Genomic DNA, 17,828 nt, shown 5'->3' with positions numbered 1-17,828 from the left:
TTCTTTGTAATTAAAATTCTATCTTTCCGATTACAATACTATTAAATGCTCTCGTAATTATAAGCCTCGCATTAATTTCTCTTGGCCAAGAGACTAATGGAAATTAGTTGAGGGAGATCCTCTTACTGACGCGTCGTTGCATTCCCGCCAGCAATTTCTCCGAAAGAGAAATTGGATGGTATCGAATCTTTTTCGTGACGCTCACGTTTGCTGTCGGTGCCGCCTTGACTCTGGAAGCTGCTTCTGCGGCTACCCGGCAGAGATCTGCTGTAATCCCGGTTGAGCTCATAAGGCTCGACCTCGAGTTGCTCGGATTGGCTGGAACCGCGTCTGGAATTGGCGTGCCAGGCATGGTCCGGATGCAGGAAGCAGAACTCCGGGCTACCGCTGTCGCTCTGCGTATCGTCGCTGTAGCTACGATCCCGCAGCTCCTTCCTAAATAATCTCTGGGCGACCTCCATCGATAGCGAACCGCGCGGCGAGCAATACGGCGACTTGCCTGTTCGAAGCCCGCGTGGATCCTCCAGCCGATACCTGACATTTCATAGATTGCGATACTTCGACATATAAACGGTTAACAAGATCTCAATTTTCGTATTGTTATTAATCATCGATTTGATTGCTGTACAAAATTACGTTAATTAGTTTATGTATCTATTTATATTTATTATTTATGAACAGTGAAGAGATTTCACATATTAATATTAATATTTGATACATTTATAGTGCAATGCACATATTAATATCACATTAATATTTAATACATTTATAGTGCAACTAATAATATTTGAGACATTAATATTTAATTTAATACATTTATAGTGCAATTCATAATAATTAATAACATTTAAAATACTAATTCTATTAAATTTATAACAATTTCTAAATATTATAGCAATTATAGTTTAGCTGACTATAAAATTCATAGACTGTTTTACTGTTTTACAGTCAAGAACCGCGTGTCAAATGATCATTGCAGTTATCCAAACGCAAGAAGTGTTTCAATCTCTATCTGAAAAAAATACACTTACCAAACTGCTCTATCATTTTCAAGCGCTCGCTGAACATCGACAGTGCATTCACCAAGGAACACATTATCGCCATCGGGACAGTAATCCCAGAGAGTCACCTCGATCGCACGTTCCATCAGGCTCTCGCCATCAACTCCAGTAAAGAACAATGTAGCGTTCCAGATAGGTTTCTGGGTCGGCTCAGCTACGATAGTTTTCAGCGGAGTTGCATTGCCGCTATAAAGGTCACGAGTGATTAATTAATCTTTCATTTTAAGCGTTCGAAGCATAAAGTAAAGATAAGTGAAGAAAGAGAAATCAATTTGGCGAAGTTCTTGGAGAAGCAATTAAACGCATTAATCGCGTTCACGCGGAACTATTGTGAAATATCAATTGATCTGTCATGTTCTAATTTTATCTAATTTATTATTTTTACTTTGCTTCGTATCGTACGTTTTATACGGTCAAGAATCGATTTCGCGGAGGACCAACGTGTCGGATACATTCAGTCCAAGAATTTACGAGATGTCCATGGACTTACGATGGTGGAGCAAGGATAAGCTTTGCGAAAGCCTCCGGCAAGGTACCGAATCCGGTGTCTTCTCGCGCACATAAGTCGTCGGCCATGAAAACCGAAACGACCAATTCTTTGCGTTCCGTCTCGTACGAAACCTGGATCTGTATGCGGCCGGTCACCTGCCTCTCCTTCGCTATTTGTTCCTAAAAGATACGAGACCAATCTTAACATTTCTAGTGCATCGTAATCCGTAGGGTTGAAGATTTTTTAACCTGCTGGTGGAGATGAACGTTCCTTCATTTTCATAATTTAGATATAGTTCCCAAAATATAAAGCAAATAGTAATAAAACGTTGATATTAGAGTGGAGAATTAATTATTGAAAGCAGTTATTAATATACATATAATAAATACGGAAATTTAAAACGAAATTCATTAACCAATTTATAGCAATAATGATAAAACCGATAAAACTCGAAAATAAAAGTATCATCTTAAAGGTATCTAAATTCTCCGCCAGAATACATCGAACGATTTTTTAATGGAACCTTCGTGCTCCACTCGCGGTTGTTGAGGAGACCGAAGCGGAATTCATTTTGCATGCAGAAGCAGTTTCGCGGTGGAGTTTTGTTGAGAAGATAAAACGAAGGAAAAGAATGTGAGCAAACTAAGAGCAGTCCTCGAGGTTTAATTTTATTCGTGTCAAGACCCATTTCATGACGCAGACCATACAAGTAGCAACTATGGGTGTGTATAGTTGTGTGTGTGTGTGTGTGTGTGTGTACAGGGGTGTAATCCTAGAAAAGTACTGATCTGTTTCGCTCTTTTATTTAATTTTTATTTAACTCTTTCAAACTAGCTATTCGGGCCAATGATTTTATCTAATTAATCCTAATTTATAATGAATATTTCTAATCTTTAAATTGAGATAGAAATCTGATATTACAAACAATTCATTGGCTCTTTTCAATATAGATAGGTTGACACAATTATAATTTCTTTATTATAGAGTTTATAAAGGATTTTGAATGTAAAGTTACAAAGATCTTTATCTTCGAATATCCTCGAAGAGTTAACAGAGAAATATTGGAAATCTTAAGATCTTTGAAAGCTTGAAAATCCATAGTTACTACAATATTGAAACTTAGACATCTCCAAAGACAGAGTTCCTTATCTTTAGAGCTTTATATAAAATGGAATCTTTTAATCCTTACATCTACGGATTTTTGGATTTTAAATATATTCCGGATTTCACCAAATTATTTTGTTACAGAGAGACATAAAAAAAGAGACATTATATATATATCGCTCATATAATTGATATTATGTCATTAACATTATTTTAAGATTAACATTTATAATGTTTAATAATATATTTAATAATAATTTTTATTTTACATTTATAATGTTTAATAATATTAATTAAATTTACCAATTAAATAACTATAATATTATAATATATATGATGTAAAATTCATTTTTTATTATTAATGAGTAAGGATAAATTGTGTGTGCTTGAAAGAGTTAAAACAGGATAACTCTATTCTCTTATTAAAATATAAATTATTATTTGATATTTTTATCTAAATAGCATTTAAGAAAACACATCATTGGATTACAACCCTGTACGTGCGATACAGTCAAGAAAAACGTTCGTTTGAAAGCAAGCTTTTGTTAATTTTCATTAATCTCTTTTTTTCGTCACGACCGACGATTTATATGTATTTATCCTCTAGGTCTTCTTCTCCTCTCCTTGTATTCTCTTCCGATGTTTCCACGACATCGCTTCACATATCTTCTCTGCATTCCAGCCTCGCATGCCTTCCCACGTGTCTAAGCCTTTTATTATCACGAAAAAAAAACATAAATCGTCTATCACTCTTTCTCTTTTCACGTACGGTTTTCCCGAACTGTAAACTGTTTGCTACGTATTTACATCTGTATATATATTGAAAAGGTTCTTTCTACGCAAGCAACCATGTGTATCGTCGCAACGCGCTTCTTCGGCTGCAATAAGTCATACTGTAATGACATACGTATTAAAGATAATACATCTATTGTAATTCAATGTCTGCAATTTAGTGTTTTAACAATTAAAATTTAACATATATATGCTTTTGCGTTCTCTCAAAAGAGCTTATATGCAAATTGATCGTATTGCTGTTCTATTTAAATGAAAATTGAAACTAATTGATATCATAGCTCTAATATTATTATATAAAATATGAATTTCCGGATATAGGATATCAATTTGTGATATAAATACAAATCTAATATCCTAACTTTCAAAACTGAAATTTGATGCAGAGTGTGGTAATTCCGTAAACTAAACTTTTGATTAACATGCTAATTTCAAAACTATATTTTAGGATAGTAATTTTTTAGATGAAGTATATATTTACGAGAACTCTAGTCTAGTATTAATTTTTAAATTACACATTTAGCGAATTTATTAATAAATAATATTAATAATATAATATTATTTTATAATAAAAGTAAAAGATTAATATATTTATATATTATTAGATTTCTTAAATATTTATATTTTTAATATTTTAATACTTATTTGTAAATATTTATTAGTGGATTGATGAGCATTACGATATGCTTTTTTAACCATATCATTTAAAATGAAAAATGGAAACTACCACATGCGAAAAGATAATTAATGATCATAAGACGGCCGGTATTATGCTTGGAGATTATTTTTACGAACAATCTCTGTTAACAAGTGCGGTCTCGGTAATGGGAATAGAAAAGTTATCGCGGATAAAAGCGGATGAGGATGGGCGAATCTTTTTATCTCGATTTAAAGTAGAAAGTAAAAAATGAATTTTAATGAAGATGACGATGAGATTCTGGAAAGAAATCACGGTAAAAATAATCCAACTCGCTAACTTGCTATCTCTTCCCATTATCTTTTCATATAATAATTTTATATATTAAAATAGTGTATTGTCGCATATAATTTCGCTATTTAATAATCAACGTTAAAATTAGTGAAAATTATAAATCAAATATTCAAGGAATATTATCCTCTTAGAAATTCTCTTAGAAAATTCATCTGCTTTTTGTGACGTTTGCACGAGTTACGAATTGTTTATAGAACGTTTCTTAAATGATTAATTGTGTAAATTCAGACAATTAGTTTTTTTCTATACATCGATATACCGTTCCGTTCTACAATATACGTGCACAAATTTTTTTGAAGCCGAAGAAGAGCCGTTGCGACAAGCGTTGATGTACAATGTCAGTCTACGGTTGTTTCCAAAGCGCGCATTTCCCCGGTATGACAATCGGCCAGCATTGTGACACGTTTCGCAACAACCGTCCCTCTTCCCCCCCCCCCCCCCCCCCCCCCCCCCCCCCCCCCAGGAAAATTCATTCGATGTACTCGATGGAGAAGTGCGTCCATTAAATCTGCGCTTGTGCACATATACCTTCCGTGTCCGTATAATACCAGGGAAAAGCGAGAATGTTGACAACAACCAAACGCCCGCGTTTCCATCCGAGCGATCCGCGCGCTTGTTCGTCGTTACCGTTAAAGATTATCGGCTTCGCCGCCTCGTATAGCCCGGTCGTTAAACATTGGATAAAAACGCTTAAGCTCCGCAAAGATTAAAAAAATAAAAAAATAAAAAAAAAAACAGGACGGACGGAGCCCTTGAATACTCGTTTATATTTATTTAACCGCGTGCTCGTCGAAACGCGTTGCATATCGATGGGACATTGAATTGTCGATTTCACACTGCCGTCGATTGCTAGCCGCAGCATCACAATTGCGAGCGCGCCACAAGTGATACCTCTCGCAATGATGACAATGCGCTCGGACGTTTGGCATTTGTGCATCACTCAGGACGAGTTTGGTGTTCGTGTGTCTGCGCTCGCAACCAAAATTAAGGACAGCGGACAGATAGGGGGAAAAAAGAGAAAAAGAAAGACAGAGAGCCATACATGTGTGTGTACGTGGAGAAAGAGAGAGGTTGGTATACGATCTATGAACTGAAATTATCAGCTAAACAACGAGACAGCCATAGACGTACGAGAAAATTGGAGAGAGAGAAAGAAAGAGCGAGAGAGAGAGAGAAGAGAAAGAAAGGTGAGAAACGAGCCGCCAAGGAGGAAAAAAACGCTAGCGTACAACTAGAATTCGTGCCAGTTGGGAGAGAGTAGCGTGGAGGGCCAATATGCTAAACTTGCTCAACATGAACAACTTACATTTCGTCTTTTTCATTTCTCTTTCGTCTCAGCGGATCTATTGCTTTTTTTTTTGTTTCTGATCATTATACGTCTATTTTTTTTTTAGTATTTACACGGTGCGGTCAGCTTTTGTCAGCGGGTATATACAGGGAGACATACAGTTGCGTATATGCATGTATATATATATATGTATAATATAAAGAAACGTAGATGACATCGAATATGTACATTCGTATGAGTGGAAGTAACGGATTTACTTAAAGTAACGTAGAGCAAAGAGAGACGGAGCAGAGTGTGTAGAGATCCAGAGAGGAGTCTCGTGTAAGTCCATCGTACATCGGGGATGAGAAGAATCAGAGTTAGAGACAAATAGAAAGTGGAAGGAGGAAAGAGAGAGAGAGAGAGTGAGTGAGTGAGAACAGAGGGGGGACGAGATATCAACTGATCGTGATAGCGAGATATACGTAATCTAACGTAAAAGAGAAATGGAGGAGCTGTGCAAAAATGTGATAAGGAGAAAGAAACAGTTAGAGAGTGAGAACAGCGGGGACGAAGAAGATGGATATACATTTATACATATATATGATCTTTCTCTGGCAGGGTAAATTACGTAAAGAAAGATCGAGTGCCACAGCCTCCGTGTATGCATATAGAGTCGAGCTTCTCCGCGAGAATCTCCTTTAGCTTTTCCGCCGTTTCTCCTTTCCATTCAGCCTTTGGAGGCCGGCTTTTTCGTGAACGAGGAGAGGGCGAGCCTCATCGCGAATCCAAGGCTTTATAATTATACCGAGAAAATCTGGAACAGTGTCCAGCATGCTTTGCCGGGAGGAATTGGAGAGCACGTATCGCGCTACGTACATACACGTGTACGTGTTTATTAGTAATTTATAGAGAGAAATGTAACGTGACTTTTTATAAAGAGCAAACCTCTTTGAAATATCACTGTAAATTCGGCTTTCCATATTTGCAAACAGCTCTCTTCCTTTATCGAGCGTGTATTTATTTCGAAAAATCGTGACCAGGTAAAATGACAAAAATATAAATAAGCGATAAAATGCTACATTTAATCATATCCGCGTTTCGTATGCACAGCATTTGGCAAATGCTTTGAACTAGAAAATATTCAAGCTCCGAACAAATCGACTGCATTATTCAATCGTTCTAATAAGCGGTACAAAAACGTTATTAACATACACGATATATTTTAACATAAATAAATCTCGCTCGACACTATTCCATTCCTTTCGAAGACTGTCGAAAGTAAAAGGTTCGCCGGTTATTCGGAGTGAGTTTCATAGTGAGAAATTCGACATTCGAGGTGCTTCGCGACGGATCGCTTCCAGGCGATTTTATTCCGCGCGAGATCAGCAATGAAGCAAAGAAAGGAGAACAGCAACGACACAACTCGCCCCAACTGACACTTTCGTTTTTGTGCGCTGCGCGTTTTCTTTTTTCTCGAATCTCGTTCTCGTTGCACGTTGCGCGTTTATTGTTAGCCACACGTCTTGCCGCGTCTCTTGACGTGAAACGAAAAATGAAAAGCGTGACATTCGTTCTCTCTCACGAAAGCGACGGGCACGCTCGCGCGCTGTCTTTCTTTTTTCCCCTTTTCCTTTTCTTCTGCGCCACCGCGTACTACGTCACTAGAGGGATCCCGGAGGATTCCCGCGAACGTCACTATTATCCAATTTTATCGTTTTAAATACTCTGCAAACGGACTCAAAGACAGCACGGTGCTTCTACGGTGATTTTTCAAGCGCGAATAAGCTCCTTTGATTCTGAATCTATCTTACTTTTTTGGAAAAATGTAAATTAAAAACGATAAATACGATTTTAAATCCGTAAATATGTCTTTTAGAAGGGATGCAATTAGCTTCGTAAACTTCAAGTCCATTTACGAAGTATACGGTGTACAAAATCGATAAATGTAATCGTAGAGCTCGCGCCGAAAAGTCAATAAATCTCGCTCATTAACCCTAGAAATACTAGAAATACTAGACGCGTTATTAATAGTTATAAAATTTATACATCTATAATATTTTCCACATAGATACGTCGTGGAGACTAATCTTATTACGTCTCTTAATAAACAACAAATTGCAGAAATCTTTATATTCTGCCTCGGTAATATTTAAGTGTTTCATCTTCCCCTACATTAACAAAGTTCTGACTCACGTCATTACTCGCTAAAGACGTTTAGAATCGACGCTGCAACGCTTTTGGAAATGGAGAAGTATATCGGACTTTACACGCGCGAGCTCTAAGAATTGCCAAGTAATAATGGTACACATGTTAGAGGCACCGTCTATATATTCGTCTTGTTCCTCTCGCGATGTCCACCACCGTCAAGATATACAGAACGCGAACGGGGAAAGAACTTTCGGTATACAACACGTGGATTTGTGTTTCTTACATAGCGATAAAATATCGCATTCTCGTCAAACTGCTCCGATTTATCAGTGAACTCTGTTGATTCCGGAAATCGTTATTTCAGATATCTTTACGCGGTTCTACTATTCTATATAAATTTCTATTTCTGTATAAATTCTGTTCCTGCATTTTATGAATATATACGTAGTGAGGATTAGATGTTAAATAAGTAAAATATGAGAGAATGAATTTAGCACTAAAATAATTCAAGGAATCACTGATAACAGATAAAATTTGTATGGGAATAATTTAGATGTGATTTTCAAAAGTAAATTTTGAGGGCATTTTTTTAGAATTCACACACACGAAAGATAATAAGAGTAAAAATGTTCTTCTTCCTTACAAACTGTACATTGAGAAACGTAGTCACCTGCGCGAAGCTCCGACATCTTGTGCGCGAACGCGTTAAATTAAACCGATTTATTTAACATTATTATTTCGATGTATTTTCGCGTGGTTACTGGCCGAAAACGTTCGAGCTTGAGCGATTCGATTTTTCATTCCGATTTAATTATTTCAATATTATCAATATTCGTTTTTAGTACACAAACTGTCGCGCTTTTTGCATTCCCGCGCGCCGCGCCAAATTGAAACTACGAGAGAGAGAGTTCGGTTAGTTCGGTAGCTCACTTCACTCAGCGCGTCGCCGACGAGTGGGCGAGTCGCGATCGGTGCGCGGTGCGCGTTTCCGCGTTTTATTCGTCGGTCCCGGGCCGTTTTCGCGGGCGGACGAACGGAGTGGATTCGGTGTCGAATCTGTTCATCGGCGACCGTCTCGGTATATCCATCGGGTCGTGCGATCGCGATCAAGCGTATCTCTCGGGTGGCCAATGTTCCAATGGACGCGCTTCGCTCCGCCGCTTTGTTCCGCCATCGCGTCGGAGCAACCCGCTCTCCGACACGAGTGTTTCGCAAACGTCGACACCCGTCGATTCGATTCGAAGACGTCTCCGGACAGCCGGCTGTCGAAGAGAATCAGGCATCGCCCGTCGAGAAATTAACCGAGAATTCGAGACTGTGAGAGCTCGCTGCTCGCTTGCCTACGGTAGTCGCGCGTGCTACCCCCTCCCCCTCGACGTGTTTAACTACAGCGCGTCATTTCTCGGAACCCTCGTGACGCGCCGTTTCCCGGAATTTTGGTTGTTTTCTCGGAACGACGCGTCGAGTAAAAAACGTAACAAGCTGAGCTGGGAACGTTCAGTCTGTACGCTCGCGACCGTCCAGCATATCGGATCGCGTGAACGCCACGCGCGAGTGAACATTTTCCGCCACGAACTTCTCGCCGAGTGCGTCGAACTGCGCGTCTAATTCGGCAGCCGGAGGAGTCGAAGGGATCGCGTCGAGAGATCGTCCAGAGACAGACGTCTACCGATCGAGGGACAGATGTGAAATCTACGGTAATAGTTTTTCCGCTTGCTCGCGTTAGAAGAGTATCCTATTATTCCGCGATACTATGGCATGGAAGTTTCGCCATTGTCCCTGTACACTATTGAGACTCGGAAGCGCGGAGAAAATCGATGGACGATTGTTTAATGTGCTAATGTGATAATCTGAACGCGATCGCGAGTGTCTTTCCGTGTCCGCGATTGAGTCCGTCGATTTAGACTTTTAGATCGAATCGCCGTCCATTCGAAGACTTTCTTTTCACAAATCCGCGTGTGTCTTGTGATCCAGTGCATCGAGGAGCATCGAGGAGGATCGAGGAGTATCGAAGAGCATCGAGGAGAACATGGAGCAATATCGAGGAGCATCAAGGAGCAACGAGAAGCAACGAGGAACGTCGAAGGAACGTCGAGGTGTAACGATATCGAGGTAAGTGTGTCGCGTGTAATTTGTTGTTGGATTACATCTTGGCGAGTTCTTATACGTTCGCTCTCTGTGATGTAAGAGAATAAAATATTCCCTTCACAGTTCCCTGCAGCCCCGATATAATTCCCAATATAAATGATAAATAAAATCGCCGTGAGGAAACCGAAAGGTTTAAAACAATTGCGATGGGCAATTTTTGCGGTCGTTTTCCAAACGCACGAATTTTTTTTCACGTGGGTTTTCCGGGTACCGTAATCAACAAAGTTCATCGATCTCGGCGTTGCACGTATACGCTCCCGCAGGCACTCCCGGCTATTTCGACAGACGCATCGACGCATCGCGTAGCGCAACGCTTTGCCCGCTTTGCCGCTTTTGCCTTTCTACGAGATCGGGATGAAAAGAAAGGGTGCGTTTTTCGTGAAATTCGAAAAGCTGCGCCGCCGTAAACTGTCGGAAGCGTCTAAAATCTAAGCAATTGTAGCAATCTTAGTCTTATTCTCGATAATCGTATTTGAAACACATAATTCTCGTCTAAACGTACTCCGATAAATCTGCACGAATATCACCTGATCCTTTAACATTCATAAAGGTAGAAATCTGTAGGTGATATATACGGCTTGTTCGAGCGAAGAAATGCGTATGTCTGACAAGAAATCGCTGATTCGGAAGATTCCGTATATGTTACATATGCATGAATTGTGCACGATCATATCGAGAATATCGAGATATAGTGCCTTTATTGGAAAATATATCTTTTTCTAACGCGTTATTTTTCATCGTTCTTATTTGGTATACTTCGAAAATCAAAAGATTTATAAAATCAGAGAGAATGACTTTTGAAAATTATAAAATATTAAGGGATGCAATTTAAATCGATGCCTTGAGTTAAATAACACGCGTGTCGAGATTTATTATTTCAACACAGGACCGTATTTAACTCAATTGATTTAGTTAAATTAACATTGTTTTAGTTAAATTAATGACAATATTGAGTAGGAGAATGGTTAAAAGTTAAAAGGAGTGGCGAATGGTTAAAAATGACAAACTGAATATAATTTAACGCTTACAAATTTAACAGTGTATATGTATTTTTTAAATATTTGATATATAAAAAATTTCAAAGTAGAAAAATGACATAATTGCTGAGTGCAGCACGAATATATAAAGAGTATGGATCCAAAATTTATTCCGGATTTTTTTCCATTTGTACGATTTATTGAATCGAGCACTTTGTAAAAGCAACACGGAGAATCATGGAGTCGATTTGTCATGCTGTTAGCATTATAAATAACGTTTCGTGTCAGATATGTGCGAATTGCGCTTGAACAAGCTTTATATTCTATATGGACTTTCATTGGTCCAACTGCAAAGATCCCTCGCGAGATGCACAAGTGATCCATAACAAAGTTCTAGCCTGTGTAGATCAAGTATTATAATATTTACACGGCCGATCGAAGACGATTGGCTTGATGTGTGATATATCCAGGCGAATCCGAGTTTTATTTATTGCAAGTGAAGTCGCAACGAAGTCGAAACCTATGGGCGAGTTTTCAGAGTTTATCCTCTTTCGACTTTTCATCGAAGGCTTTCCTTTCCAAGACTCGTTAATTCTTCCGCCTTTGTGCGACTAAAACGGAGGTTGAAAATAAATGTGCATATTCTGTCGGTTCTTAGCGACAGAAATTTGTCGAGTTGTTCGAACCAGGTTCCGACTTACATCGCGGTTTCCACTCACGTCGCGGAATTGTGCCGGTTGGGAAAAAAAAAATTCTTAATTCGATAGGTACTTTATCAAAACACCCAATATACCTAAAACTGCGCTAAAACACTAGATTCATCCTGTGTTGATCCGCGCTTTACAATCGCTTCTACGTCTCGAAGCTCGCGTTAATATCTAGGAGCCGTGCGAGTTTCCGCTTCCGCCCGTTCGCTGTCTCGAGAAAATTGAGGAATTATTCTGGGAACACGAGCGATCTTAAGACTCTCGATAGTCTCGATGACTCGAAGACTCACAATATGCGTGATTACAGTAAAGAAAGAGAGACTTGTCGGTCATTAATCTTTGACGTATCACACTGGATCAATTGTTATTGGCTTTTTAATGAGATTATATTAATATGATAGCACCAGTATTGTTAAAATAGAGAACTATTACTATATATATAAAATGTGTTTAATACCTATAGCGATAAATTCTAAAAAAATTAATATTGTTTTTTTTTGCAAGAATCTGCGGGATTTATTTTTTATTTCATTGCATTTCTTGATTGCTGCAACATTGCTTATTGTATTTACCTATGCATAATTATGCCATTTTTATATCAAATATTTGTTGGTTTATAGCAATCAGCTCTATTGTTATCGTAATTATTGTTGTTTCTATTATTAACAGTATTGTTTATTAGAACTGTAATTCCAATTAGTAAAATTCGTATGCAAAAGATCCCGCACGTTTCCTGAATTAATATATATATTTTATCAACGCAATACATATCTATTCAATTAAATGCACACATATTAACAATTTATAGAGAACAATATTCCGTACGCTATAAATTTCCTAAAAATTAAGTCTTTTATAAAGTTCAACAATTGTGTGTGTGTGTGTGTGTGTGTGTGTGTGTGTCGTATTACAAATTTATTTTTTATTTTACATGTACATGTAGGGCGCACAAAAAAAAGTGACGTCCTGTAGTATTAGAGTGAGAGAGAATCTAACGACGAATCTTTTTTTTTATACACGTTAAAATTTCAATCACTCGTGTTCCCAGATGTGTCTAATCTCGCGACCGATGTTGACTCTTCGCGAAAAAAACGGATGACTTTCGTAAAAATCCTCGGAGGCGATATGAGCATACGGGCTGCTCACACGGCGATTCTCTACGATTGATTGTACGAAAGCTTTTCTCTTCAGACAGAAATCGGTTGCGGTGTCGCGTAGAGACATTTGCTTTTTTCCCCCCTGCGCATATATGCGAAACCGACGGACGGAGGTGTTCGTAAGCTCGCGACTGATCGATGTAATTACACACCCGGCCGACTCGTGTCCGATTGCGATAATTGATTGGGAGGACCCCCTGATAGGATAACACCACGCCGCGTTGGAATGAAATCGGCGACACATCGGTAAACGATCGAATTAATGGTCGCGCGAAATGCGACGGCCGGGTATGCCGGGGTTCTATAGCGTTAATAGATTAAATTATTTTAACATGCGACAGGTCTCGGTAGCATTCGAAAATCCGTGAGCGTGTATATTAACGACGCTCGGGAAAAGAAAAGAAATATAAATTGAAATTCCGCAGCATCGAATATATGGCTATTCCAGGCGAATTTGACCGCCAACGATACGTAAAACATGGATTCCCTCAATTTATAGCATTTCAATGAGAAATTTTAATCTTCTTTAACTTTACAGTTATAGATACGTTTCTACAGATAATAAAGTCGATCCCGTCTATTAATATCTACAGTGGCATTAATTGTTAATGATAATATAAAAAGGAACGAATAATACCTCTTTTCGGCAACAAAATATAAAATTTGCAATTTTTACAATTTCTTTAGTATCCGTTAGACTTATTTTCGCAAGTGTGCGGCTTTTTATTGAATATACCCAAAATGAAAGTTCTCAATTTTCACGATTTTTGCAAGTTTTTTGTGAAATTCTGGCATATATGAAAGAACACCCCCGCGATTGCGTCGAAGAAAACGAAGTGGCGTACACCGTAACGCGCATTTCTGCTAGTGATTGTACGAGTGCTGCTGTATGGCCTAAAGGGATCATATACAACGTACTAATAAATTTAAGTTGCTCTCGAGTCGCGTCGACGACATGCCCTACGATCGATATCTGTAGCCAGTGGGAACCAGTGCCGTCAATGATATATTCGGAATTCTTACACTTCAGCGATTAAACATTATCTTACGCGCGTAAAATTATAAATAAACGAATATGCAAATGAACGTAAATCAGCAATTATCGTACGCTTTTTTCCTTTCGATATTTTTTTTATATAAAAGACATTGTTAATAGTTATACGTATATATCTGTACGTCTGTTCAAGATTCGCGCGTCTTTATAAAAATGCGCTCTTTTTTTAAATTTTGTACAAATGTCAGGCAATCACATAACGCGAACGTTTGCTTTCAGCGATGCGTTCGTTAACTGTGGATCCATACAAACATCTCTCAAGTTACTATCCGAATATTGAGCAGCTCTGAATGCAAACCGTGCGACGCGTATATAATATTCAATGCACGAATACGATTCAATGGAATAATTGCGACATTCGTGTAGCATATTTTTCGAGATTTTTTCCCGCAGGCTATTCGGGTATTCAAACTAGCGGCTAGGATTGCCACTATCGATTGGAAAACAGCGTGCCATACCGCCAGCACGTTATACTCTGGAACGTATCGCTGGAACGTTGAAACAGCGTGTTATCGGATATTCACGGCACTGGTTGAACCTATAAATTTGCGAGCGTTGCTTCTTTTACTAACTACAATACAGTCTTGTCCTTAAACTTTATCTGATAGGTAATTCGAGGAAATTTTACGGCTGCTAGGCGAGCGATAAGAATTTCGTTCATCCTGGCTGAAACTCTCGCGTCTGGTAAGATATTCATCGGAGTATTAAATCATGCGAGCTTTAAATCGTGCGATGGTAACGTGTAAAACCGATAGAAAGGCGAAAAGTAATTAGCAATAAATTCCCGTAGCCAATGCGGGTAGCGATATGTGATGACCATCGAATTCTCACGAAACTATCTTTTCATACAATTGTTGGGGGGAAAAAAGAGAGAAAAAGCGGATACACTGATCTAAAATTTCGATCTTTCAAAATGCGAAGGTGCGCGATGAAGGAATGAAATATCTTTCGGATGCTATGTTGCTCTCTACTAAAATATTCTGATATTGCTTCGATAGTTTGCTGAGAAATAATTCCAAGCAGTCGAAACAAAATAACTAATATAACATAATAAACGTAAAATCATAAGGAAAAAGGTTTTGTTATATATTTTACAATAGCAAAAAATTTTATGATAGTTTAAAAAAAAACCCTGACTTTTTGCTATTAGTTTCCTCCGACCAATATCGTACAAAACGCGATTGATAATCTCGTATCTCTATTCCACCTAAAGTTTAGAAAGCTACGATAACTTCTATTACACTCTCTTGCGTCTGGAGTTCTAAAATCACGCAAGCTCGAAGTAAGTTTTTGTTACAGATCAAAAACTTTATCTCGCTACTATCTCGCTATATATTATTCGGATCAATCGAGTTGGATTTTTATCTCTCGCAGTTCTTTCTCCTGAAATTACCTAATTCTCCAGTAACACCCTGGAAAGTAAGTTCCCGCACAATTCTTTAGTTATCTCTGTTCTATCGGACAGACTTTTTCCTTCGTCATCGATGCGCTCTTTGTATATAACTTATCTGAAGCGACCGCGACAACGCGAACGACGCACGCTGTGCTTTACAAGAAAAAAAGACGGGACATCGTTATAGTTCGTTACATCGACGTATGTACGTACAATATTTACACGTTAGCAGTCTTCGCGCAGGATCAGTGAAAATGCGCGGTAGAATTGTGCCGCATTGTGCTTTACCGGGATAAAATGGCGCTGAGCTGCGTGATTCAAGTGGTCTTACTTTTCGCGAATAATGCTCGGTCGGAGTACTCGACTTTTGTCAGCTTTTCCTAAGAACCGTCGACTAAGCGTTCGGATAAGATTGCCGGTACGGGGGACTCCTACCGAGAGATAAAATTTAGGGAGTAACTCAGGCATTATCGACGAGTTTAAACGTACTAGAATTGGGGGATAAACTAAACGATTAGTGAAACTCAGTGAAAATAAAATTATATGAAATTTGCCTGGTATTATCTATCGCAAAAGTTTAACGCTTAAAAGCTTCGTTTATATATATATATTAATACTAGCATTAAACTGTGTTAAAAGAGAGATATGCGTGAATAATTCAAATCTTAATTCGCAATTGTAAATTGACATCAATTTTAAATTTTATAATGTTGTATGTAAAAATTAAAAATAGATGCTTTTTTAGTATAAAATCTATAAAATAATGAAAAAAATGCGGTATATTTAAATTCATGCAAATGAATTGACCGGACAAAAGATCCGAAGACATCAGTTTTATTGCAGAACGTTTTTTTGGTCGCCAAAATTAATTGTAGGTATTAAAATTGATTATAATTAACAGGAGCTTTTTTTATAAACCGTGTTCGTTACGTGCACGATATATTTCAGCACATGACGTAACTCGCTCACTTTAACTGATTTGCACGTTGACGCTAAAACCCACGCACTTTTTCACACACGTCACGCCTGCCTGCACACATCTCTCGTTTACAAATGTGCGCAATCAGTTCGTGTCCGTGCACGCCTGATTAATCATACTTATATTATATACAAAAGTAAAGAGACTACGCGAGAGGACGCATCCCTTTTTTTTCAGCTGTTTCCCTGCGCTTTTCTCTTTCTTTTTTTCTTACGCTCTTATTCTCGGCTTATAAGCGTGCTTATCCCCGAGTCTGCGTATGCATCGTGTACATCGTGTAGGACAATGAGAGAAAGATAGAAAGAGAGAAACGGTCAATGTGTGTAGGTGTCAACTTAGTAACTCGTTATACCGGCGTCTTTGGCAGTTTCCTGCGCGTCGGCGACGTTGGCGCTTTCTCCGTTTCGGTTTCTGCAAAAACATATCAAAATGCATCGTATCAGTGACGCACGTTGCTTCCGTAACTGTTTTTTTCGTAGCGACTATATATGATGACATCTCTGTAGCCGGCCTCTCTCGCCGCGCGAGAGTAAAAAAAAACGAACGACTCGAAATTATCAGTTATTCATGGAGCTTTCTACTCTCGTAAGTTAAAAATTTTGAGCTCATCATTATTGGCAAAAATTCAGTTATTTTTGCGAATTAGTAACAATTAAATTCCTGTGATTAAGGGGATGCTGGAGACAGGTCTGTTTTACCACGAAATTTTCAGACACACAAATCTTTTGATTGATTTCACCGAATTAAAAATTTTTTGTCCAGAATTAAAGTATGAACGATAACGAAGACGGCAGGCACCAATTGCGTATGAAAAACGAAAAAAAATTAGAAAATTACATTTTTATTTTCGATTCTGCTGTCGACTCATGACAACATTTGCTGCAGATAAAAGTTTTAGACTGTGTACGTATACAAAAACCTTGCAGCCGTCACGGAAATACAATAAAGAAGAATCCTGTGCTTGCAGAAATGAGCTGCGAGCTTTAGTATAAGAGAAAAGTATGTTAGAAAATTTCATATGCACATGTTACGCGTCTCCCCGAATTCAGCCAAAAACTCTGCGCTCTGTATGTATGTGTAAGAATCGGTGAGCACTTCTTTATCGACGCTGGTCGAGTTTGCCTGCGCTCTGTATGTATATGTAAGAATCGGTGAGCACTTCTTTATCGACGCTGATCGAGTTCGCCCGCGACTCCAGCATCCCCTTAATTCAAAATTTTTAACTAAATAACTTATAATTCTGAGTCATATTTTTTCTTTTCGTGTAGTATGAAGTCTAATTGCGTAAGATATGTAACGACGATTGGTTACGTTGATAAATCATTGAGAATTGGTTTTTTATTTCTCATAAGTGCAATTTTATCTTTTGATGGCAAATTATTTATAAAAAAATTACATACCTTCTGAATTTATACACAAAAACTTAACGCGTCACGTATGAATGCAGAATGTATAAAATGAATGATTTAGCAGATATTTAGGGATACGAAAATATACTTGTTCATCTTACGGATACATTTTCGAGGTCAAAACGAAATCATGTCAACGGTCAGAGGC

At 38.2% G+C, this 17,828-nt stretch overlaps 1 protein-coding gene across 1 annotated transcript in view; it reads right to left on the bottom strand.

Moving 5' to 3' along the window:
• The window catches only part of LOC112457173 (regulating synaptic membrane exocytosis protein 2-like), a 166,659-nt gene that overhangs the window by 13,131 nt on the left and 135,700 nt on the right, over window positions 1-17,828 (bottom strand). Inside the window, exons 15-18 of the mRNA XM_025020091.1 lie at window positions 16,624-16,682; window positions 1,552-1,730; window positions 1,032-1,247; window positions 206-534 (exon numbers count right to left, since the gene is read on the bottom strand). Of these exons, the coding sequence (XP_024875859.1) occupies window positions 206-534; window positions 1,032-1,247; window positions 1,552-1,730; window positions 16,624-16,682 (783 nt within the window). The remainder of the gene's footprint in view (window positions 1-205; window positions 535-1,031; window positions 1,248-1,551; window positions 1,731-16,623; window positions 16,683-17,828) is intronic.

Source organism: Temnothorax curvispinosus, unplaced genomic scaffold (genome assembly GCF_003070985.1).
Source record: "Temnothorax curvispinosus isolate PA1 unplaced genomic scaffold, ASM307098v1 QBEX01007563.1, whole genome shotgun sequence".
Classification (NCBI taxonomy): Eukaryota; Metazoa; Arthropoda; class Insecta; order Hymenoptera; family Formicidae; genus Temnothorax; species Temnothorax curvispinosus.
The sequence above is the reverse complement of the archived record's forward strand: the minus strand, read 5'-3'. Positions and strand labels throughout refer to the sequence as shown.